The sequence below is a fragment of the Xiphias gladius genome, chromosome 20 (assembly GCF_016859285.1).
Source record: "Xiphias gladius isolate SHS-SW01 ecotype Sanya breed wild chromosome 20, ASM1685928v1, whole genome shotgun sequence".
NCBI lineage: Eukaryota > Metazoa > Chordata > Actinopteri > Istiophoriformes > Xiphiidae > Xiphias > Xiphias gladius.
In genome coordinates, this window is record NC_053419.1 from 10948325 (window position 1) to 10971373 (window position 23049).

The window sequence follows — 23049 nt, forward strand, 5'->3', positions numbered from 1 at the left end:
ACCACTGCAAATGCTTTTAGCTCAGTAAAAAGCAAATGAAAAACACTGAGCAATGAAGTTATGCATCGCAGAATAGGGAATATTTTTTGTTTTTATCTTTTTACCAAGAGACTCTTGAAAACCTTATCATCTTCGTCAGTTAGAATTTTGGTAGACTTCATCCATTCAAAATAACCCCCCCCCCCCCAAAAAAAATCAACATTTTTGGTTTTTCTAGCCCCAACAATATAACAAGAATCTGAATGGGGGGTTAGACATAGACAATTTGAAATGGAATCAAAATCAATGAAATTTGATTATCAAGATCAGTACCCAACACTAACATTAAGTTCTTGACACCAGCTTCAGATGATGCCCAGGTTTTAATGCTTCAGTTTTCCAATCTCATGGGATCGAGAGATCATGTGGCCACTATAGTGTCGTCCTCTTGTTCTCCTTTGACAGGACTGGACAGCATGGACTGCTGCATTTAACATTCTTGATAACACTTCAAACGTTGTTATTTTATAATCCATTAAGAGCCAATTGCAGAACCTATTATGTCATATTTAGAATCACATACAGTTTGTCATTCAATGTGCCAACTTGTAATGTTTTAGTTGGAAAGTATCTGAATCAAACAAAACCCTCTGCATGCTTTATTTACACAGTTATAGCATATGATTTACTGTCTGCGGTAGCAAGATGTTTGCATAAATATGGTCCTAAACCTGATAGATGGGCCTCTGAGGTCACGTTAGTAATGAGGATGCAGTTGATTAATAGATTTAAGTTGCACAGTATGGATCTGTCACAAAGTGAAATGAGCAATATCTAAAAGAACTACCATAGTGACGTTTACTCAACCAAAGAGCTATCTGTTTGTTAGCCGTGGCAGGGAAACCAACTACTTAACCAGCGAGTTACAGCGTGATGGCTGATGATGTATGACTGTAATGCCAGGCTGCAAAGTGTCTTGTCAGAGCAGGCATATGGTTTTTATCCTTGGAATACTTTCAGATCTAGAGCTCTGATAATTTTGCTTTCACCAGCTCAGATATTCCATCAGAGCAATTGTTAAGTGGTAAGTGGAATTCTGTGTTGAGTGTGTGAATTACACTGTTGGTGGTATGCTTTTTTTCAGTCCTATCTTTTGACACAGGGAAAGTTGTGCCCTCCTACTTCTCCTGATCACATACACGTTCATTTGGGGAGTGCAATATCATGAATGGCTTATATGGACATTTTCAATATTTACACATAAAGCACCCATCTGGAATTTGCTAAAACGTGAATAGACTTTGTACACCAGTTTGTTTGTTTTTTTTTCCTCTGAAAGATTGTCATCTTGAAAACATGATGAATTTTCCATTCAAAGCCTTTAGTTTGCACTGATATCATAAAATCACACACTGAAACTCAAAATGCACATCAAACTGATCACCCAAGTATTGATCAGTCTGACAAACGGTCACAATTCACTAAAAAGGCTTAAACACAGTGTTAGCAGTGTTAGCTTCCTTACCTTAAAGGGGACTAGTTATGTTTTTCCTTATTTTGTCATGTATGTAATGTTACAGTGATGGATGTTCATAGTAATCGTGGCCAAAGTTTCTAATAATGAGGTAAACTTATGTTAAAATAAATCCCTGTGAGACAAAAAAAACTGCTCTGAATGCTACGTTTCCAAGGGTCCTTTCTACATCCGCAATGAGCTGACGTCTGCTCTGAGCCCAGCTCCTTCTCCCAAAACAGTCATCTTGAGCAGTATTATAAGCATTTAATGTATTCTAGCATAGAAATAATCAACGGTGCAGATTTACTATAGTCGTTTGGAGGCAGCAAAATAACATTTTACTAGCAAAGTTAGTTTTGTATTTCCTGATAGCAGACATTTTCCACTCAGTTGGCTCTTGAGCGCATTTCCCTCGTGTACACACATTAACAGGGACATACAGAAAAATCTTTAAATATGGAATTTATCACATAAGCAGGTGATGGGTTTAATATTTAGTGAACAGAGATGTCCTGCTGTAATCTTTGTTGCTCCTGATGTTTGTGCTGTCAACTCTCATATTCCAAATCGGATTTGAGCTCGAAGATTTACGGATAGATTTGAGAAGTTGCCATTTTCCAATCAGTTATGTTCTGTTTCTTAGTTTTAGTTAATAGATGCTCAGTTTTAAAGTTTGCTTTCAGAACTTCCGCACCGGTAAGTGGATGGAGCGGTGCTCATAAGCACTGGGTGGCTCTTGGTTATTTCAGTTCGCTTCCGCTCGCTTTTTTGACTGAAGACACTATCAGTCAAAAAAGATTAATGTCAGAGCAAGTTTTCATGCTTCTGTTTCCAGGGATGTAATGTTTATAAAGGGTACAGATTCAATCCAATAAATAATTTGTGCTCCAGATGGCAACATGGCCAGATTTCCTCTTATGTTTAAGGGTGTAGGATAGTCTGTCTATCGTCAACACCCATGCTATTTGTCTCTGCCAGTTGTCTGCTGCCTGTCTATTCCACTTCCCTCTGCCTCTCAAATGTTGAGGGTATTGCTCCATTATTATATATACACAGTGTCATGTATGTTTGTGCATGTTAAGGTTTGGTCTTGCGATTTTTATTTATTTATTTATTTTTATTTTTTTCCGTGCATCAGAGGAATGGGAGAGTCCCTTGAGGGACATAACCCCTCATGAAAGGTTCCAGAAGGCTGCAAGCCTACATGCTAGCTCATCAGGGAGCCTCAGTCACTGGGAGAGAAAATATACAACCCCCTTAAGACCTCTAAAATTACACCAGACCCCCCCCATGATGAATATTTAGGTGCTGTATTAGAGTCTCTGTGCTATAAATCGAATCCAAATTTAAAATGCAGAGTGTACTGTTCCATGTTATGATATTGAGTGGACTTTAGTATTTGGTGTGTAGGATATTTGTCTTTTGCAGTTAACATTTCCTGACATTCATCAAAAGATTAACTAAGAGGGGTTGAATTTAGGGCAACTGGACCTGGTTATAGATACTTGAAGACGTTTTGCCTCTCATACGAGACGCTTCTTCAATTCAGACTGATTGGTGGGGAGTCCAAGGTATCCTCCTTGACACTGATGTCACTTGGTTCATCAGTGCTCCTGGCTATTGTGACAAGTCATTAAAGTCATTGGAGTCACCTAAGGCCAAGTGTAATCGACATTTGGAGTTTTTGGAGGGATGAAAGGACAGTATTGTAGGTGATAAGACCACTTATCCCCTCCCTACAATGCTGTCCTTTCATCCCTTCCCAGGCGATTTAACAACCATTCACACTTGGCCTCATGCGACTCTGACAACTGTTAATGACTGTTGTCACAACAGCTAGGAGCACTAACAAACCAAGTGACATCACTGGCCTTGATAACGACCCCACAGAGGTTAAATACCTGGGACTCCCCACCAGTCAGTCAGAACTGAAGAAGCCTCTTGGATGAGAGGTGAAATGTCTTCAATTATCTATAATTATTCTTCAATTATCTTTAATCAATTCCAGTTGCCCTTGATTGAATCCTTTTTGTTTAACCGTGAACTGGGTGGCATTCATAACAAAAGTTAAGACTGCACTATCAGTCACATTGGGAAGAGCTTTGGACCATGCTTAGGATAAGGGGGAAAAGTTGGGATATAGACCATGGATAGGGTATGAAGACAACTTGGGTCTACAAGCTGATGGGGTGTTATTACTTAAGTGTATGCAGTTTGACATTTGTCCCTCACTTAAGGGAAGAGATAACACAGATAAAATCCATTGCTCACACGGGAGAAGGAAATGTCCCTATCTCGGAGGCTGTCCTAAGAGCTAAAAAAAAAAGAAGTAATTTTCTGTAGGATAAAATTAAAGATAATGTCACTGTTAAGTTGAAACAGCTGCATAATATGGGTCATTTTACCGATTTTATGTAGATAATTACGATAACTTTTTTCTTTTATTTTGCTAAAATGATGTTTAGCAACAATAGTTAACACTAATTTCAGACACGTTAATAACTGCAGGTTATGCTTATCTAATTATTACTGACCAATGTATGAATTGCTGTTTGAAACATAATAGGTTAACGATCCCAAGGAATAGTAGGTTTAATTTCAATGGCCTTAATAATGAAAATGCCTTCTTTCCGCCAAACTTTGCTCTGACCTTATTCCTAGTATACACCAACTGATGATAAATAGGGAGGTGTTTCACTATTACTTCAAGGTAAGAGGTTTTCTAATCAGTGACTATTTGGAGGAACCTTTCCACAGGGCTTTGAGTCTTTCATATTTCCAGCGACTGCAGTTCCTCATCTCCTTTGTGTCCTTCCTCATGCTATGCTTGTTCATCTTTTCCACTATCTCCTGTGTGTTTAAAGGGGGATCTAGTTGAAGGCAGATAGGTGATGATGAAATGATTTGACAGCCTCTATTTAACTGGAGGACCAAATTTGGTAGTGGAGCTGGTGCAGTCCAGAAGCATTATCATTCACCATGAACTCAGCTGTACCACATGTTACAGTAATACAATATATTTTTAAATTATTGGTATAGTGTAAGCAAAATATGAAATAATACAGTGAGGTGTTTGTTTTATTGGCTACACATTTCTTGTGTAGAATTTCCTCACTTCCATCTCTGTATTAATGGCTAAAAGCTGTCACAAACTAATGAGAATGGTGGGAATGAATGAACAGTCTACAAGGACACGTTATACCATTTCTATTTCAATTCATATGACGTGAAGCAGGTTCTCCTTGCTTAAAACAGTTTTTATCATTCCCCCTCCCCCAAATTCAACAGCATGATTGCAACTGATGAAAATAGTTTTCCCATTTTTGGACGTGTGTTTTTGCAGGACTCATCTAATCCCTCTTCCTATTCTCTTCACTCCTCCTTCCCCCATCTCTTCCTCTCTACTCAGAAGGACACTGCAGAGGCCTATGGGTCGGTTTACATGTTTGACACCACTCCACTGTCCACAGGGGGATCTTTTAAAAGCCTATGGGCCATTGCTTTATATTGCTTTTACCTTCACCCTCTCAAGCTGTGTGATGTCTTACTGTAAGCTGAAAGTAACATTTAATTTTGGTGCAACAGTGGCATTTTCCATTGTGCTTTAGAATTTCATTAAAGCCTCTAACAGTTTTGAGTACTGTGGGGACCCGTATCTGGCCCAGGGTTTTACTGTAATAGTACTGTATTATTAAATTATAATTTAAAAGCAGATGTGCATCTGAGTGCAGAATATGGTCTGATTTTGAAACTTCAGAGCTAAAAGGCTCATTGTCAGCACTTTTTATCTGCCTAGATAAGACCCAAACTGCATGTGAAACCATATAAAGGAGTCAAACTGTTTGATATCCTTTTCAGCAAAGCTCTTAAATGTCAGTGGCTTTAATGGTACTTATCCGTTTTCTGCAAAGTAAACACTTGTTTGGAATCTCGTGTATATCCACATTTTACATTTGTTTTACCGGGGATTGCTAAAGCGTTGTTAGTGGAAAGAATGAGCAGCAATCTATTTGCGTCCTGTGGAGGAGATGAGTGGAATATTAATAATTTTTGAATGCATGACTCTGTGTCTCTCCCTAACAAATAACTTTAGTTTGATTATTTTATTATTCCCAAGGGTTTTGAGTTGGGATAACACAGCGGATGATTTTATTTCCAAGACTAATGTGTCTGTGTGTGGTGATGTGTGTGTGTGTTTGGTGCTTTTATCTTAAAGTATTTTGTCCATTATACAGTGCTCTAATTTTAGAGGCGTCTTTTTACATGTGGGACTTTTACATGATACCACTCTGCTATTTTATTGCTTTGACAAATGTGTTTACTTTCAAAGTTAATTTAAACCAGTTACACAAGGTATCCACCCACCTGTGGTCAGTGTCATTTAAGGTGCTTTTAAGTTGTGAAGACATAGTTAAGTGTCTCCTCTGTTTTGCTGTTTGTGTCCACAGTTGGTGATAAAGTGCCTGCAGACATCAGGCTGTCTTCTATCAAGTCAACCACACTGAGGGTAGACCAATCAATTCTTACAGGTAAAACCATTTCTAAATTGCTTACAGCCTTTTTGTCTGCGTGAGCTTATGTCATGTCATCTTTTTGTCTCTCTGTCTTCACCCATTACTCAAAATTATATATTCTGTATGTTTACATAATACTGTTTTTTCCTTTATAGATTACTTATATAGGCATGTATTACTTAAACATTATTTCTTGGCCTGCCTCGGCAACAACTCACCTCTTATGATCAACCCAGACACAGTAGTTTAAGAATAAGCAATTTCTGCCTCTTTTTGATGCACATGCCACCATTACACCATGCAGTCACGGCTGCTCAGTCAATACGTAAACAAAAAGAAGAGTGAATGGCGTGGATGAAAGGAAAAGTTAGAGATGAATCTGTCGATGGATAACTGGCCACTGAGATAGATGGGAAAATAAGGGGAGAATACTGAAGGATGGATAATGCATGAGAGAAGGTTTATGTAAATCGAGTCCTTAAATCTCTTGTCTTGCTTTGCTGCCTTAATTGGTAACAAATTCCATGGGATATTTTAGTGTTTCAGCTATTTTTCTTCTCTCTTCCTTTTCCCATTAATGGCTGTACTGCATGTCAGTGGCCCCCTGCCGTACTCTAACAGAACAGTGCAGACCTTGCACATTTGATTACACACAAACGCACACAGTGGAAACACACCATCAGATATGAGGTTTGAAAGGCAGTGGCAGTGCACCATTTGATAGATGACATGCCTGTTCATTTAGCTGCAAAGCCTTTTTGACACACATCTGCCCAAACTGTCAACCAAGCATCAGAGCCACCACTTTGCTCTACTGCGTAGGGACTCTCCCACTGTTTACCTCTCTAATATCTTTTTATTGCCTCTTCTTGCAGGAGAGTCAGTGTCTGTGATCAAACACACTGATCCGGTGCCTGACCCACGTGCTGTCAACCAGGACAAGAAGAACATGCTCTTTTCTGTGAGTGACTCATGAGACCATTTTTGACTGTTCAGTGTTATTTTACACTTAGTTTTTAAAAAATAAATAAATAAATAAACCTTACCCCTATCGATCTTTTCTGAGAGTCTGACAGCACCTATAAAGGCAACAATGTTCTGCTGCCATCCTCCTCCTCCTTCTCTTTGTATTTTATTGGAAGACATTTCCATATTTGTATAGGAAAGTGATGTATTAACTCTTGCTGCATGTTGATTCTTGCTACTTGTTGAATCTCCTGTCTGGGTTTTCATGACACGCCTCAGAAAACTTGTTTAATCAGTTTCACAACTAGTTTCACACACTGGAAGCTTAACATGTAATATGTTTGTTCACTACCCCTTCACAGGGCACCAACATTGCCGCTGGTAAGGCTGTCGGTGTGGTGGTGGCCACTGCTGGCAACACAGAAATTGGCAAAATCCGAGATGAAATGGCATCAACGGAGCAGGAGCGCACACCACTGCAGCAAAAGCTGGATGAATTCGGACAGCAACTATCCAAGGTTATTAGTGAAGTTACATTATTTTCTCACACTGTTGTTTTTTGCCTTTTTGTACTTTAAAATGTTTTTTAAAACATTAGTTATTTATGTTTGCTCAAAATCTATAACGTTTTAATTCTGATAAATTGATTTTTAATATGATTTTTATGATTTTTAAATTTAAACTAATGTTGTATAATTCAAGGTTATTTCACTGATCTGCATTGCTGTGTGGATCATCAATATTGGACATTTCAATGATCCTGTCCATGGAGGCTCCTGGATTCGAGGCGCTGTCTACTACTTCAAGATAGCTGTGGCTCTGGCAGTTGCTGCTATCCCTGAGGGTAAGCTGGAGAGCTACACAAATGCAACCATGTCCTTGACATGTGTATTCTGAGAGGCTCCTATATTGTGCTGCTATTTAGACTGCTGGAATAGTTGGTTGGAAGATCCTATAAAATGGGCTATTTATCAATACTTCAGGCTACAGTGACAAAATATTGTAGTTTCATCACTTGAGTAAATTAGTATAAATGGATGTCTCAATTTTATTTCCTCTGTGTTTCAATTGCTGTTTCTCTCCAGGTCTGCCTGCTGTCATCACTACTTGCTTGGCATTAGGAACACGCCGCATGGCCAAGAAGAATGCCATTGTCCGTAGTTTGCCCTCTGTGGAGACACTTGGCTGTACATCTGTCATCTGCTCTGACAAGACTGGAACACTGACCACCAATCAGATGTCTGTGTGCAGGGTAAGAAAAAAGTGGACAAGACAGAGAGAATAAACGTGAAACCTCTCGTTTTGTGAATTTCATGTACTTATTCATAAATCTGATACATACACACACTGCAGTCTAGATATAGAATAAAATTACATGTTTGATTGAAATGGTTTTTGAAGGAGCCAACCTAGCCTGCTAGCGTAGGCAATCATAGTTTCTGGGGTAACCAGTCAGAAATCTGCCATCTGCCATTAGAATAAGATGTTAAAATTCGCAGCTTCAACAAATTATGGTAAGATACAAATTTCTGTGAAAAAGAGACAGCAAATTTATAAAATGTTAAAGAACATTTCAACGAAAAAAGATTTTGTCATTACCGCTTGACTTGATTGATGTTTGAAAAAACAAAACAAACATGTTGTCTGCCAGGTATTTCTCAGCCTTCTCATGAACAACTGAAGTGTACCTGGCTGTTTAGAGTTTAAAAATAAAATGTTTATGGTTTTCTCATGCAATTAGTTAGACAGTGAATCAGAAATCCTATATTTCCCCACTTATTTCCCATATACTTACTGTATGGGCTATTGTTGCTATTGAGAGCAGTAATTTAAAGTCGGCTCATTAACCTTCAACAGCTCAGTTCACCTGAAATGAAGTTGACATTGTAAGCTTGTCTAACAACATTTACACTGGTATCATAGTAACCAGTGTGAATGTTTGCCTGCAGCTTGTAGAGTCAAGACACTTCACAGTAGGCTAGTATTTTAGAATATCAACAGGTGAGAGTGCCAGACTAGCATACCAGTTAGCAACAATATACAAACAAAACAATAGTCAAGGTTCATTAAAGAAACAATCAATTATTAGACAAAAATAATCCACCATTACTGATCACAATTACATGCATGCATGAGCCTGAGGTTTCTGACAGTTGTGTAAATTGCGCATCATTACAGTTTATGCTGTCTTAGATCTGGTTTTCTTTTTATGTGTAAGCAGTGTAAAGATCATTTCAGACCGTTTGACCACGATGCTCTCATAACTGGTCATCCACACAGTGGAATAGTAGCTAAAATTATTATCATTATAATTATTAAACATAGGTTCTCCTTCTCTTAATGCCAGGTGTCGTAACATTTTTTTGGTCTATGACCTTGTTTGTACGTCCCAAAATTCTAATAAACCCAAGAATTAGTATTTAAGTAGTTATGGCGACTAAATGGTGTCCACACCATGTGTCACAGAGACAGCGTATGGTTTGTCCACATCCTCTTCGGCGAAACAGTACAGTTAGCAGTGACAAGTTCTGCAGTGCACAGGGAAACGGAAGAAAAATGAAAGAAAAGAACAAAAATAAATAGAATTTTAAAACCACATGCCAGACTTGGAAAGAGCAAAAGGCTGGCTACTTTCCTTACATCTGAGAACTTTTCAATTGTAAACTTTTCACTGAGCAATAAAACAACCCTGACAGCCTTTTACTGGCAGGGATTTATTGAGCACTGAGCACTGTTGATGTTGAATAGCTAATAATGGATAATAAAGGAATTAGTTGTACACAGGCAGAGATTAAATAAGATTCAGAAGTACGTGGTGTATGTGTGTATATTTATTTTCTCATCCTATATGAGCATGAACAACTTCAGGCTATATGAAATGTTACCTGTTTTCAGACTTACAAAGTTTATGATTTCCCCTTTAGTGTTGCATCGAAGCTCCTTTGTTCCCATCAGTGTCTCATTTTTTTTTAATACTTCTCATTCCTGCTCTGTCCCTCCATCTTACTCAGTTCTTTTCTTCAGCACTTAATCTTGTTGGTCTTCTGTTTCCCTCCTGTTTCCCTCCTCATTCCGCTCTCCTCCCCCTTGTTGTTCAGCCAGCATGCTGATCAGTATGCAGTATTTAGTCACTTGCAGCAGAACCAGCGGTAGAGTTGCATAACCGACCTTGTGCTGAAATAATCTCTCCTGCTGTCTGTCTCCTCTTCCTTTGGTCATCCTGCACTTTTGTTTTTTTTTTAACAGTGAGAATTATGTATATCAATTTTGAAAGGCTTAATTTTGGAAACCATCAGATACTACTCCTGGCTATTTGACGGTCACTGAAAGAGAAACATCCAGGCTCCCCCTGTCCAAACGGGGCAGTACTAAAATGAGTTGCCCTGAGTGAATGAATGTTTCTATTCAATTTCTGACTTATTCTTGTGTTTTAGGAAGGAACACCACTGACATAACTGCTTTTTGTAGTCTTGCTGGTGCCTGAGGGGAGTGCAGCCATAATGCAAGCTCATCAATTTTATTCAGATATTTCTATTTTCATCACTTCTGCATCTCCCTCCCGACCCTCTCAATTTTTGCCAAATGTGGTGCTTAAGATGTATGAATGTGTTATGTATGAGTGAATGCATACCCTTGACCGCTGTGGTAACAGTACTAGTGTCATCTAACCTCAAAACCGCCATTGTGTTTTTTTTCTCACGTTAAGCTTGGTCTTGGTTTCCAATATCTCTAAATTCAAATTCTGCTATGTGCATCTCAACTAAAACAGTCTGAAGTGTTTTTTTTATTTTTTTTTTTATTGAATGTTATAAAGGCCCTGAACAAACCAGAGCCCATAACTAGTCTCTTCTTACCCAAAGGTTTGGATACTCAAGGTCAAACTATTTCCACCTAAGACTGATTCATTTTTATACACAGTGTATCCATGAGGAACTCTGTCTGCCTTGCATGTAAGATGACATTTATGGACCCTCCCCACCAGAGTGCTCAATGTCTGCTTTGGCTCAGCATTTCATTGTTATAGCCTGTTCTATGTTCAAGTGGACTCATGATGTGAAGGTTTCTTTACTGTGGTTGGTACTCTGCTGCCACCTGCTGGATGCAGTGTCCCTCGGCCTCTCAGCCTTTTCCTGTCCCTTTTTATCAAGAGGCATTTACCAACAGAGATAGTAGGTGTGTAGTTTGAGTGTTAAGCACTAATAGTTTGTCTCTGCAATTCTTGTGTTACTAGATGTTTATCATTGACCGAGCAGAGGGTGAGCACTGTTCCTTAAAGGAATTCACTGTCACAGGCTCCACATATGCCCCAGATGGAGAAGTGTGAGTATTTAGTGTATTCAGCCAGTGTGTTTTTAAAATGAAAATAATTTGTATATAACAAAATTAATCAATTTCATACTACTTAGAAGAGATTATTCTAAGCTAAATTGAAAATGTTTTTGTTGTACACCGCTCTGCACAGTTGGCTCACTAGTTCCTTCCTTTTTACATCCATGTTTTGTTTAGGTTCCATGATTGCAAACCAGTCAGATGTTCCCAGTATGATGCCTTGGTGGAACTGGCCTCTATCTGTGCTCTCTGTAATGACTCCTCCTTGGACTATAATGAGGTTGGTAGCAAATCATTTTTGCATGTTAACTGGCACATAATCCCACTAGGCACAGTTGGCAACATCTTTCATGTTTTGAGTGACATTTTCTAATGAAGATTGACCATTTGTGTGTGTGTGTGTGTGTGTTTCTTTGCAGACCAAGGGTGTGTATGAGAAGGTGGGTGAGTCCACAGAGACAGCTCTCACATGCCTGGTGGAGAAGATGAATGTGTTTGATACCGATGTTAAAGGCCTGTCCAAGATTGAACGAGCAAACGCGTGTAATACTGTATGTAACCTTCAGTTCTTCAAAGTCATTTATTTGCTATTCAAATAGTGCTCTCAAGCTTTTTTATATACTTCAAATAAGATGAAGCAAACTAAATACATTTCTTCTTTAAAGGATAGGGGTGTGTTTATTGCAGTTGTGTTTTATCATATCTTTAGGTGATCAAGCAGCTGATGAAGAAAGAGTTTACCTTGGAATTTTCCAGAGACCGGAAGTCCATGTCTGTGTACTGCACTCCTAATAAAGCCCGCTCCTCTGTTGGCAAGATGTTTGTAAAGGTAAGTAAAAGACACATTGAGACTAACTGTGGGGTTTGAAACTCCCAAGGCTGTGACATAGAAAAAACATGACATTACTGGTGTCAATAGATATTGTTGACCAGCTTTTATTTTTTTTAAATCCATGTTATTAAAATAAATGCTTTTCACTAGCTTGATACTACAATAATAATCATGTTAGAATTAGTCTTCATCATCACCAAATGATTTTAAATATCAAATGGCTTCCTCACATTGTGAAAAATATTTAAATAAGTTTTGCTTATTAAAAATGTTTCTCTTACACACTGTTTTGTGCTTTCCTTGCATTTGTTCTCATTCTCCTCTCTTTGCTTGCTTATAGGGTGCTCCTGAGGGAGTGATTGACAGGTGCACACACATCCGTGTAGGTAGTAACAAAGTGCCGTTGACACCTGGCATCAAGGAAAAACTTATGTCTGTCATCAGGGAATATGGAACTGGCAGGGACACTCTGCGCTGTCTGGCTCTGGCCACCCGAGACAACCCCATGAGCAAAGATGAACTGGCATTAGAGGACTCCACTCGCTTTATAGAGTATGAGGTAAGAGCTGGGACAGATGGATATGGTTGCTGGATTCTGCTAAAGATTTTCTCACATTTTTGGATTCCATGTTCCATAATCTGGTGTGAATTTGTTCAGCTACAGTTATATTTCTTTTCTTATCATCCAGACTGATCTGACATTTGTCGGCTGTGTGGGCATGCTGGATCCTCCCAGGGCAGAGGTGGCAGCCTCTATTAGACTCTGCCGTCTTGCAGGCATCCGAGTAATTATGATCACTGGAGACAACAAAGGTATGTAGAGAGAGTCATGTCTGCTTAGAAAATAAAATTTGACTGGCATATGTCATTGTAGTTTCTGCGCAATGTTCATTCAAGAATCCAAGAGAACATTTTACCACTATACACATGAGGAAAATGCTTGAAAATATACTAAAGTTAAGCATACTTACACACTTGCATCCCAGGAACCCTTAAGAAGTAAATAATGTACTCTCATCTATACTTTAGGGACGGCAGTGGCTATCTGCAGACGAATTGGTATCTTCGGTGAGGAGGATGACGTGTCCAGCATGGCTTTCACTGGCCGAGAGTTTGATGATCTGTCACCTGCTGCACAGCGAGAAGCTGTGGTGAAGGCTCGCTGCTTTGCTCGTGTTGAGCCTTCACATAAATCCAAGATTGTCGAGTACCTGCAGTCCTATGATGAGATTACAGCTATGGTAAGAGAAAGGACATTTTGAGTCATTGTTAATTGTCTCTAAACAAAATAGACAGATAAATACATTTATACAATGTAAAACACTGAAAAATTGTAAGGTTACTCATGATTTCCTGTTCCGGCTTTCACCTTCCCCTCAGACTGGTGATGGAGTAAACGATGCTCCTGCTCTAAAGAAGGCTGAGATTGGCATTGCCATGGGCTCAGGCACAGCTGTGGCAAAGACGGCCTCTGAGATGGTGCTGGCTGATGACAACTTTGCCACCATTGTAGCTGCAGTCGAGGAAGGCAGAGCCATTTATAACAACATGAAACAGTTCATCAGATACCTCATCTCTTCAAATGTGGGCGAAGTTGTCTGGTAAGGATGACTTGTTTATATAAACAAAAATTCCCTGTATAACTCAATCCCTCTGACATACATCATGCTTCTTTTGTATGTAGTATCTTCCTGACTGCAGCTCTGGGGTTCCCTGAAGCTCTTATCCCTGTTCAGCTGCTTTGGGTCAACTTGGTGACTGACGGTTTGCCTGCCACCGCCTTGGGCTTCAACCCACCAGACTTGGACATCATGAACAAACCCCCACGCAACGCTCGCGAGCCACTAATCTCTGGATGGCTGTTTTTCAGATACCTAGCCATTGGATGTAAGTGGGGAAATTTGGATCATTATTTGTAGAAGGCTATTTTGTTGACAGTGTGTGTGTGCTTTATTTGACACTCTAATCTAGTTTTGTTTTGTTTGTTTTTTTTGTTTTTTTTTTTTTACCATTTGGACTAGTGATTGGAGGGGGGAAAAAAACATTAAATATGAACTGGTAATTCAAGAATAATGCCTTCTGATGTCCTTTTGTTTCTTTGAATGTGGTATATAAGTACTGGCAGAAACCTTTAGGAAGCATCAACCAGCAACTGGCAATCATTCAGTAGAGCTGCTGGTTAAATGTCCCAGCAGTACCATTTAATCAGTACAAAAACTAACAATTACCTAGATCAAATCTGCAACATGAATGTAGAGTTAATGTAGGTAGTCATTGGAAAACACTCATATGTAATTAGTTTGTGGTCTTCTCAGATTTAAGTAACCAGGCTTCTGTGTCATTGTGTGCATGTGTGAATGACGTCTTTTTGGTTTGTGTCACCAGGTTATGTGGGCGCTGCCACTGTTGGTGCTGCTGCCTGGTGGTTCGTTGCTGCTGAGGATGGACCGAGGATAACCTTTTACCAGCTGGTATGAATTACAGCCAAACAACTATTAATTCAACACACTTGAGAGCAAAAAATTAAAATTATCTGCTGCTAGCTTTGTGTGTGTGTGTGTGTGTGTGTGTGTGTGTGTGTGGGGGGGGGGTTGTGGATGGGTGGATGGGTTGGTTTTTTTGGGGGGGGGTTGGGTTTGCCCCAAATAGTGAAATGACTGAATCATTTTTCACTTCTTATAGAGCCACTTCCTGCAGTGTGGTGCAGAGAATCCAGACTTCCAGGATCTGGACTGTAAGATGTTTGAGTCCCCATACCCTATGACCATGGCCCTGTCTGTGCTGGTCACCATTGAGATGTGCAATGCCCTAAACAGGTTAGTGTGAGCAAGGCATCTTCCAGTTTAGAAATTACCAGGTCTGACATGTTCAGCAGGTTTGTTCCTATGTCAGCAGAAACAAAAACTTTTTTACAACTTCCACTTCTAGTTACTGCATGCTTAGGCCTAAATTATGTTTTACTTGTATTACTCAAAGTGTGTGCTATAACATCCTGGTTTTTATTTCCTCTTTCACTTGCACACACAAACCATGTGTTTTACGTGGGTTAATAAATTGCATTGCAGTACTTCTAAGCAATGGATCTTCAGCGAGTTTTTAACAAACATATGCATTTGTCCTTGTTGTCTCTCAGCGTGTCAGAGAACCAGTCTCTGCTGCGTATGCCTCCCTGGGAGAATGTGTGGCTGCTGGGAGCCATCTGCCTCTCCATGTCTCTTCACTTCCTTATCCTCTATGTGGAGCCTCTTCCAGTGAGAACAATTTTTTTTAGTTCGACACATAATTGGGTACTGTGGAGTGAGGACAAGTAGAATTAAAATAGTGTTGTTCAAACATGATGCTAAATTAGAGATCTAGTCTGATGTCTCTCAAAATGCAAAAACATACCACGCACACTGATGAGCAGTGTAACTTTTGTCTTGCGTGCCTCTGTTCAGATCATCTTCCAGATCACCCCCCTGAATCTGACACAGTGGCTTATGGTGCTCAAGATCTCGCTGCCTGTCATTCTGCTGGATGAGCTTCTCAAGTTTGCTGCCAGGAACTACCTGGAGCCTGGTAAAGACCTGGAGAAGCCTGCCAGCTCCAAGGGCTGCTTCCTGTCTGCATGTATGGAGGGCATCTCCTGGCCCTTTGTGGCCATTTCCCTCCCATTGGTCCTCTGGATCTACAGCTCCGACACTAACATGGCCGACATGTTCTGGTCCTGACTGACTTGAGCACAACCTCAACTTTTCCATTCCCCCCCACCCTCCCCCACCACCACCATCACTTCACTCTTTCCTCTCCCTCCTCCCTCTCTGCCTTCCTATGTGCATAGCTAGCGTGTGTGCGCGTTTGTAGAGTTGTGTGTGTGCTTGTGTGTGCCTACCGTGTGTGTACGAGAAGGACCAACTTTAACACATGAAACGTAACAAAATAATATAAAATGTTAACATTGAGAAGTCACCTGTTTTGATTGGGGACAGGATTTGTGAATGGGTGAGGCTTTACATGTGAGTGTTAGAAGACCGTCACTCCTGTAGCTGTGGAATTGTTGCTGGTTTGAGAGAAAATATACTGTTGCCAGTTTTTTTTTTTTTTTTTTTTTTTTTTTGGTGTTAATGTCAATATTTGAGGTTTATATTTTTAATGATTTCAGAATATCTTTTGTCTTCTGTCACTACAGTAATAACAGTAGATTGTTTTGCTTAGATTCCCTCTTCATGAAAAGAAAATTAAGATTTCAGAAATTCATTGATCTGTACAGAGAATGAACACTATTTTATGCAATTTTTTTTTTTTTTTTTTAAATGGCTTTGTAAATTGTTTGACCAGTGTGGCTTAGACATACCGCCTTGATTTATTTTCTAACGTTTACCATTGTGTCTTCAGTATAAACTCAGAACTCTTTCAGAGAGGACAACCTCCGCGTGGCAGACGAGGATGGGGAAAGGTTTGGGGGTGAACGTTTGAATGCTCCGCTTAAACAAAAGAAGAAAAAAAAAAAATCCTGAAAAACAAAAGCCGCATGTCCTGTGACCAAGCATGAACTATACGTGGTTTTTCATTTCTAATTTAATTGTGTAACCCCCCCCCCCCAATTGTTAGAGTATAAATTAACTTCATTGATGTTTTTTTACTACAATGATTTGAAAATAAGCCAGTTTTTCTGCACTGGGCAGAGCACAGCTACCTCAATACGATAAGAATTTTTTTGCTCATCTCTAGATGCTTTTCCTCAACGGTCTTGCTAAAGTGTAACATCTGAGGTGTGCCCCTATTTGCTTGTGCAGAAAACAAAGAACACAATCTTCCTTCACTCTAACACTTTTAAGGATATATATTATTTGTATTGATTTTTTTTTTTTTTTTTTTTTTTGACATTCATTAACTTTATTTGTGTTTTGCTTTGAAGACAGAACTGGTTGGGGATGACGTATATTAATTACCATCTCCATAGCGTTTGATTCAAAGGACAGTAATATTAAAATCTTAAGAAAAAATACTAATAGAAGAATTCCAAATGAACTTGGATTGCAAAGAAGAACCCAAAATGTTGTTTTTTACTTCAAGGAAAAAATACATTCTTGAACCCTTTGAATCAAAGTGTTCTCTGTCTTTATTTAATACGATTAAGGCCAATGGTTGTGGACATGATTCATATCCAGTGTTTTTGTATGTGCGTTATGATACTTGAATACATATCATTTCAGACATATGAATGCTTCAGTTTTCTTGGCACAACATGATGGGAAGAAGATATTCATGACACAGTTAAACAGATCTTGTGTATATTTGACTTATAGGCTTTAATATTTACAGGTCTTAGTTTTTGCTGGAGATACCATACTTTGTAGTAGTGTATACATGATGGATCAGAGTCCATACAGTCAACTGCACTAATCCTACGCATCCTTTTGTATGGAAATTTCCAATTGTGAGAATTCCCCTGTCTAAGGCATGTTGTTTGGGGGTAGAAGCCTGGGTTTGTTGGCACTGTGTGCGTGTGTTCCACTAAACAACAACTGTGTGCTTTCTTCCTCAATGCCTTCCATTGGCTCCCCTGTCACTAGAGTGAGTATCCATTTGTCTTTTTCATACTGTACTAAATACCACCTCACCACAGTGGAATCTAATAAAATAAGAGAGCAGAGATGTTTTTTTTTGTTTTTTTTTCTTTAAAAAGAAGCGCTCCCTCAAATGGAGATTTGATTACTGGTCACCATGGAATTGATAAGCTTTTTGGGAAATAATGGTCTCCAGATAACTTTAAGGCATCAGGGTCACTAAAAGCAGTTTTAATTGTTAATCTTCCTGTTACAGTTATGCAATTATGTGTTGCCAATCCTCAGAGAAAACCTAAAAACTTGGCTTTGATGTTGACCACATGCCACCATTATGAATGTCACCGTGTGCTGTTCTTTTCACCACTCTGACACTTGCTTGTATTCACAAAACCGATACCTACTCTTGATAATATGGTAGAAAATGCACAATTTTAAAACAAATTGGTCGTGGAATTTTTAATGGTGATTTGTACTAATGTAGTTTTTCTCTCCCTTTTAGGTTGGCTCTCATAAACAAAACAAAAAAAACGTATCAAAATTTCAGAGTTGGCTCAGAGGCTGGAGTCGTCCTACCATCCAGCATGTGTGCTCACTCTAACTTCACACACCCCAGACACCATGACGACCAGCAGTGTGTACCTTTGTACCGGGCGTTTTCAAAAGGATTTTTCACAGTAGTAAAAGACCAAATACATAAAGGGTATTACTTTAAAAAGTGGTTGGGCTGGAAACACAGTTCCATTGGCCCCATGCATTACGACACACGAACACACTTTATACCTCTGTGTGCAGATGCTATATCAATATGACACTATTCCAGTTTTGTGTGCAGGGAAGTTCTCAACACCCTCAACGTCCTTTCTTGCATGAAGAGTTTGTTTCCAACTTTCATGGTAGTTTAGAGAATCTGGGTTGAATGGTCTTAGCTGTACATCAGTGTACAAAAATCATGCATGCGTTTAAGCTGTATGTAGGCTTTGCAATTTGTATTTATAGATTCTAATGTATAATACTCCAGTGACATATTAAGATGGTTTTAAGATGGATATATCATAGATATTGGGAAATCACTGTTTTTATTGTAACGGTTTGGGTAATTTGCACAATATTAGACGACGAAAATTGACTCATGCTGAACCTGACTGTGCTCTACTTGAGTTTGAATTTTTTTTTTTTTTTTTTTAAACTTTGCCCCCACCTCTTGTTAACTACTGTAGGCTGATCACTGAACTATTTTTACTTTTTAATGAATTAGTCTTTTTCAATAAGGACTATAGACTGACACTTTGATTCATTGGTTAATCCTGCAACAACAATGTTCTTTTTTCTTTTTGCCTCTGCATTATCATCATCATCACCATGTATCTTTATCAACTGCTGTAAAACTGTGATCTAATGTGAGGGGACCTGTGCAGTCCCCTCAGCAACTCCTGGTCGAAGAACAATATTAACCATATGAAAAAAGGCGATCATTATAGAAGATTAATAATGATTGTACATGCATTACTGAAGTTGTGGTTTCAGGTAAATAAAATAATATAGTATTTGAATTGTCTTTTTTTTTTTTTTTTCATAAGTCATGCATTCTTGAATGGTCAGTATTTAGTTGGAGTTTTACACAATTACAGTAATTTATAGGATTTAAAACAAATTTGTACCACTGGATTAACAGATTAGATAAACTCTACACTGAGATATTCATGGGTAATGTTTTTTTAAAAAGTGGTGAAGTTAATTAACGGAAATATCTCTCGCTCTCTCTCACACACGCGCACACGTATATTACTCCACTGGGTGGCAGCATTAGGTTAAATATACCAACAGCACACCCACATGATTTATAGCACCTACTATATCTGACAAGTCGGGCCGAGGGCTTGTAAAGCAATCCAGAGGGGGAATATGCTGAAATTACTTTTATTAATAGCTGCTGATACAGAATATAATAGTGGAAATATTGGGATTAGTGGCATCGTCACTGGTTATGGAGACATTTGGAAGGACATGTTAAAAGTGAAGGCTCTACTGTGAGCCAGTAACATGTAGTTTGTAGGCTGTATGTTGCTGCCTGAATGTGCACTTTCTTGACTCAAAGTGGATAAGACAGCAATCGAGGGATAAAGAAAAGAACCAAATGTGCCACGTTTTACAGAAGCCAAAAGACTCACGCACAAGACTGGGAAATTAAGAATGCAAAGAAGTTTTGACTGAAATTCCATAACCAGAAAAAAAAAAAAAACAACCAAAAAGCCTGGACCTATATTCAGGTGAGGGGTGACTGCGTCCCTGCTCTGTCTCTTTAACCAGCAGGCTCGCTGTCACTGGTCCCTCCCATTCTCGCAGCCCTCCAGCGTTGCTGGCCTGAGATGGGAGCGCGCACAGCAACAGCAGCAACATCGCGGCCGGAGAAACGGGAGAAATCTGGAAAAGAACGTACGGAGGAGGGAAAAAAAGAGACCCCAACAGCAACAACGCCACCTACGTGCCGCGGAGCAAACGGGATAATGAAACAAATCATTTACTCACGCCGGGTCCCGCAGCTTGACCAGCTCCTCTGACAAACTCCGATGTTGTCGTCGCTTGCGTTTTGCGCTTTTCTGTCCATTCTCCTTGAGCGCCGCTGGTACAAAGGCGCCTGGTCCGGAGCCGGAGCAGCGGCACCTGGGATTGCCGCCACACGAATAGGCGAAACTGAGCGGAGCAGCTGGCACCGCCGAACCTGGAAGGCAGACTCAGACAGTGAGTAAACGTAGCAAGATCGAAACACTTTCTTCAATTTTCCTTTTCTTCCTGAGATCCAGATCAGACACATGTCACCACGCGAAGACAGCTGCTGTCATTGTGTCGAGGCTTAGATGGTTTTTTTTCCTTTTTTTTAAATCATTCCTCTGAAAGTGGCCTTTTCTGGAATAATGCATGAGAAAGACGAGCTCTGTTCCAGTTTTTTATTCCTTTTTCTGTCTCGCACGTTTCCTTTTATTCCTCCGACTGAACAGCCGGTTTCTCTTGTTCAGAAAGGGATGTATTGTTGCGACTGCGCAACCCACGACAAGTGTCAGCAATTAGACTGTGTGTCTCCGAACGGGTTACCTAAAGGCCTGTTATAAACACTGCCACTGCTCCGCAGCTGGAGGTGGACATTGTTGTCGGTAAGGACTCTTTTGCGAACCGGACTGAGAAGGGACAAACCGTGCGCCCTTGGCATCTTTCCACCCCCCTGCGTGTGAATCGGGGTCGGTCACAGAAATAAATTAGGCACATTATGGTGGAGCCGGTGGGATTCATCGAGGCTTGGAAGGCGCAGTTCCCAGAGTCTGAGCCCCCCAAGATGGAGCTGCGGTCAGTCGGGGGCATCGAGCAGGAGCTGGAGAAGTGCAAAGCGTCCATCAGGCGCCTGGAGCAGGAGGTGAACAAGGAGCGCTTCCGCATGATCTACCTGCAGACCCTCCTGGCCAAAGAGAGGAAGAGCTATGACAAGCAGCGGTGGGGCTTCAGGAAGACGCCTCTTAATGAGGGGGTAGACCCCGCGGCCACACAGGGTGCAGAGTCCCAGTCCCAGCAGCCACACATGCAGGAGACTGGTGGGGTTGGAGTAGGAGTAGGTGGTGGAGGGTATGGCGGTGGTAGTGGGGCTGTTGTGGATAGGAGTCGTTTTCAGCCTCTGGGAGATGGAGCTGGCAGGACCAAACCCAGACCTCCACCAGCCAGGAAGTCAGCCTCCCACGGAGACGGCCTGGAGTCAGCCTTTGAGGTACCCCAGCAAGTTGAGTCGACGTCCTGCGACAACTTGGACGGCCTCTCGCCATCCAAGCAGAGAGGCGGCATCTCCGTCTCTCCCCGGAGGCCCACCCTTCCACCTCCAGACAAGGAGCTGCCCTCTGATCCTAAAGACAAGCTCGGGATGGGACTTGGCGTGGCAGCTCTTAGATCCAACTTTGAGAGGATCAAACGAGCCAACTCTCACTCTGCAGGTGATGTAGCTAAGGGCCAGGAGAAGCAGCTCCCACCGCCGCCACCGCCATTTTACACCAACATGGAATTCCACCACGAGAGGGGTCTGGTCAGGGTCAACGACCGTGACGTATCTGACAAGATCAGCACGCTGGGCAGCCAGGCCATGCAGATGGAGCGAAAGAGATCTCTTCACTCCCTCCCAGGTAACTTGGCAACAGTGGCCGGGGAGCTCCGTGCCAGGCCAGTGTATAGAGGACGTTCCACTGAGAGCACCTGTGGCTATGATGCAGAATATGAAGATGGAGAGCCCAATCAGAGACATTCAGGGAGGGCCAATGGTGGCAAACCTCCGCCCCCGCCTTGGCAGCCGTCTGACTTCCAGGCCTACTCCAGTGTCTACGTTGGTGGGGTGATGATGGGTGAAGGTGGCGGTGGAGATGGCAGAGGTGGTGGTGGAGGTGGTAGTGGAGTCACAATGAGAGACCATGGGGGAGGTGACGACCATCTCCTGACCTGGCCACGCCGCTCGTACTCCCCAGGCAGCTTTGAGGATGTCGGTGGAGGCGGCGGCTACACGCCGGACTGCAGCTCCAACGAGAACCTGACGTCCAGCGAGGAGGACTTCTCCTCAGGCCAGTCCAGCCACGTCTCGCCCAGCCCCACCACGGCCTTTCGCCGGCCCTTCAGAGAGAAGAGCCGCTCCCCGTCCCAGAACTCCCAGAACTCCCAGCATTCCTTGGACAGCAGCAGCCCTCCGACGCCGCAGTCCCAGAAGCGTCACCACCGGCAGCAGGGAGGCCATGTGGTCATGTCTGAGGCCACTATTGTGAGCGTTCGCAAGACCGGTCAAATCTGGCCACCTGCTGCCCATCATGACCTCTTGCCCCACGGTAGAACATCCCACGACAACAGTTTCCATGGAGACCACTTAGGTGAGTTGTGGATGCCGTCTTTAATCTTTGTTGAATTGGATAACAGTGGGCCGGAGTGCAAAGGACATTTCAGAGCCCACACAGAGACCAAGTGTGCCTGGCTGTGTGTGGAGGAAGGAAAAATGAATGAAAGCCTGAGTGAATGGGTGTAATTTAGTCATACTGGAATTATGTTGCCATCTATTCTTTTGCATTTTTAGCCCCTTCTTCATGTAACACGTCTTTCCTCTTAAAACCACAAAGCAGCCAAAAGTTCAAGTGACTGATACTGTGTGCACAATTGTGTGTGTGCACACAATTGCAAACGCGCAGGGCTGTGTGTCCTTTGGAGGGCCTTGCGTGGGAGACAGATGAAAGATCCACCTCTGCTTATTCCTGGAATGTCAGCCGGGTGGGTGAACAATAAATGCGGTCAGTCTAAGTTGAAACTGCAGGTCCGGCCTTTCTCAGACGACTCCTGCGGCTCGGAGTATGGAAT

General features: G+C 41.2%; 2 protein-coding genes across 5 annotated transcripts in view; both read left to right on the forward strand.

Moving 5' to 3' along the window:
• atp2a2b (ATPase sarcoplasmic/endoplasmic reticulum Ca2+ transporting 2b) overlaps positions 1-19204 on the forward strand; it is a 28714-nt gene extending 9510 nt beyond the window's left edge. Inside the window, exons 6-24 of one of the 4 annotated variants that reach the window (XM_040156746.1) lie at positions 5944-6024; positions 6885-6970; positions 7338-7493; positions 7678-7819; positions 8061-8227; positions 11207-11295; positions 11482-11584; positions 11724-11855; positions 12014-12133; positions 12477-12695; positions 12826-12949; positions 13166-13377; positions 13517-13737; positions 13821-14023; positions 14522-14607; positions 14819-14952; positions 15270-15387; positions 15574-15745; positions 18185-19204. In XM_040156746.1, the coding sequence (XP_040012680.1) occupies positions 5944-6024; positions 6885-6970; positions 7338-7493; positions 7678-7819; positions 8061-8227; positions 11207-11295; positions 11482-11584; positions 11724-11855; positions 12014-12133; positions 12477-12695; positions 12826-12949; positions 13166-13377; positions 13517-13737; positions 13821-14023; positions 14522-14607; positions 14819-14952; positions 15270-15387; positions 15574-15745; positions 18185-18198 (2579 nt within the window). In that variant the 3' untranslated portion in view covers positions 18199-19204. Of the gene's footprint in view, positions 1-5943; positions 6025-6884; positions 6971-7337; positions 7494-7677; positions 7820-8060; positions 8228-11206; positions 11296-11481; positions 11585-11723; positions 11856-12013; positions 12134-12476; positions 12696-12825; positions 12950-13165; positions 13378-13516; positions 13738-13820; positions 14024-14521; positions 14608-14818; positions 14953-15269; positions 15388-15573; positions 15881-16510; positions 17337-18184 lie in introns of those variants that run through there. The other 3 variants (XM_040156747.1, XM_040156748.1, XM_040156745.1) reach the window with 3 other exon arrangements.
• An 882-nt stretch (positions 19205-20086) lies between these two features.
• bcr (BCR activator of RhoGEF and GTPase) overlaps positions 20087-23049 on the forward strand; it is an 84108-nt gene continuing 81145 nt past the window's right edge. Inside the window, exon 1 of the mRNA XM_040157644.1 lies at positions 20087-22571. Within this exon, the coding sequence (XP_040013578.1) occupies positions 20948-22571 (1624 nt within the window). The 5' untranslated portion in view covers positions 20087-20947. The remainder of the gene's footprint in view (positions 22572-23049) is intronic.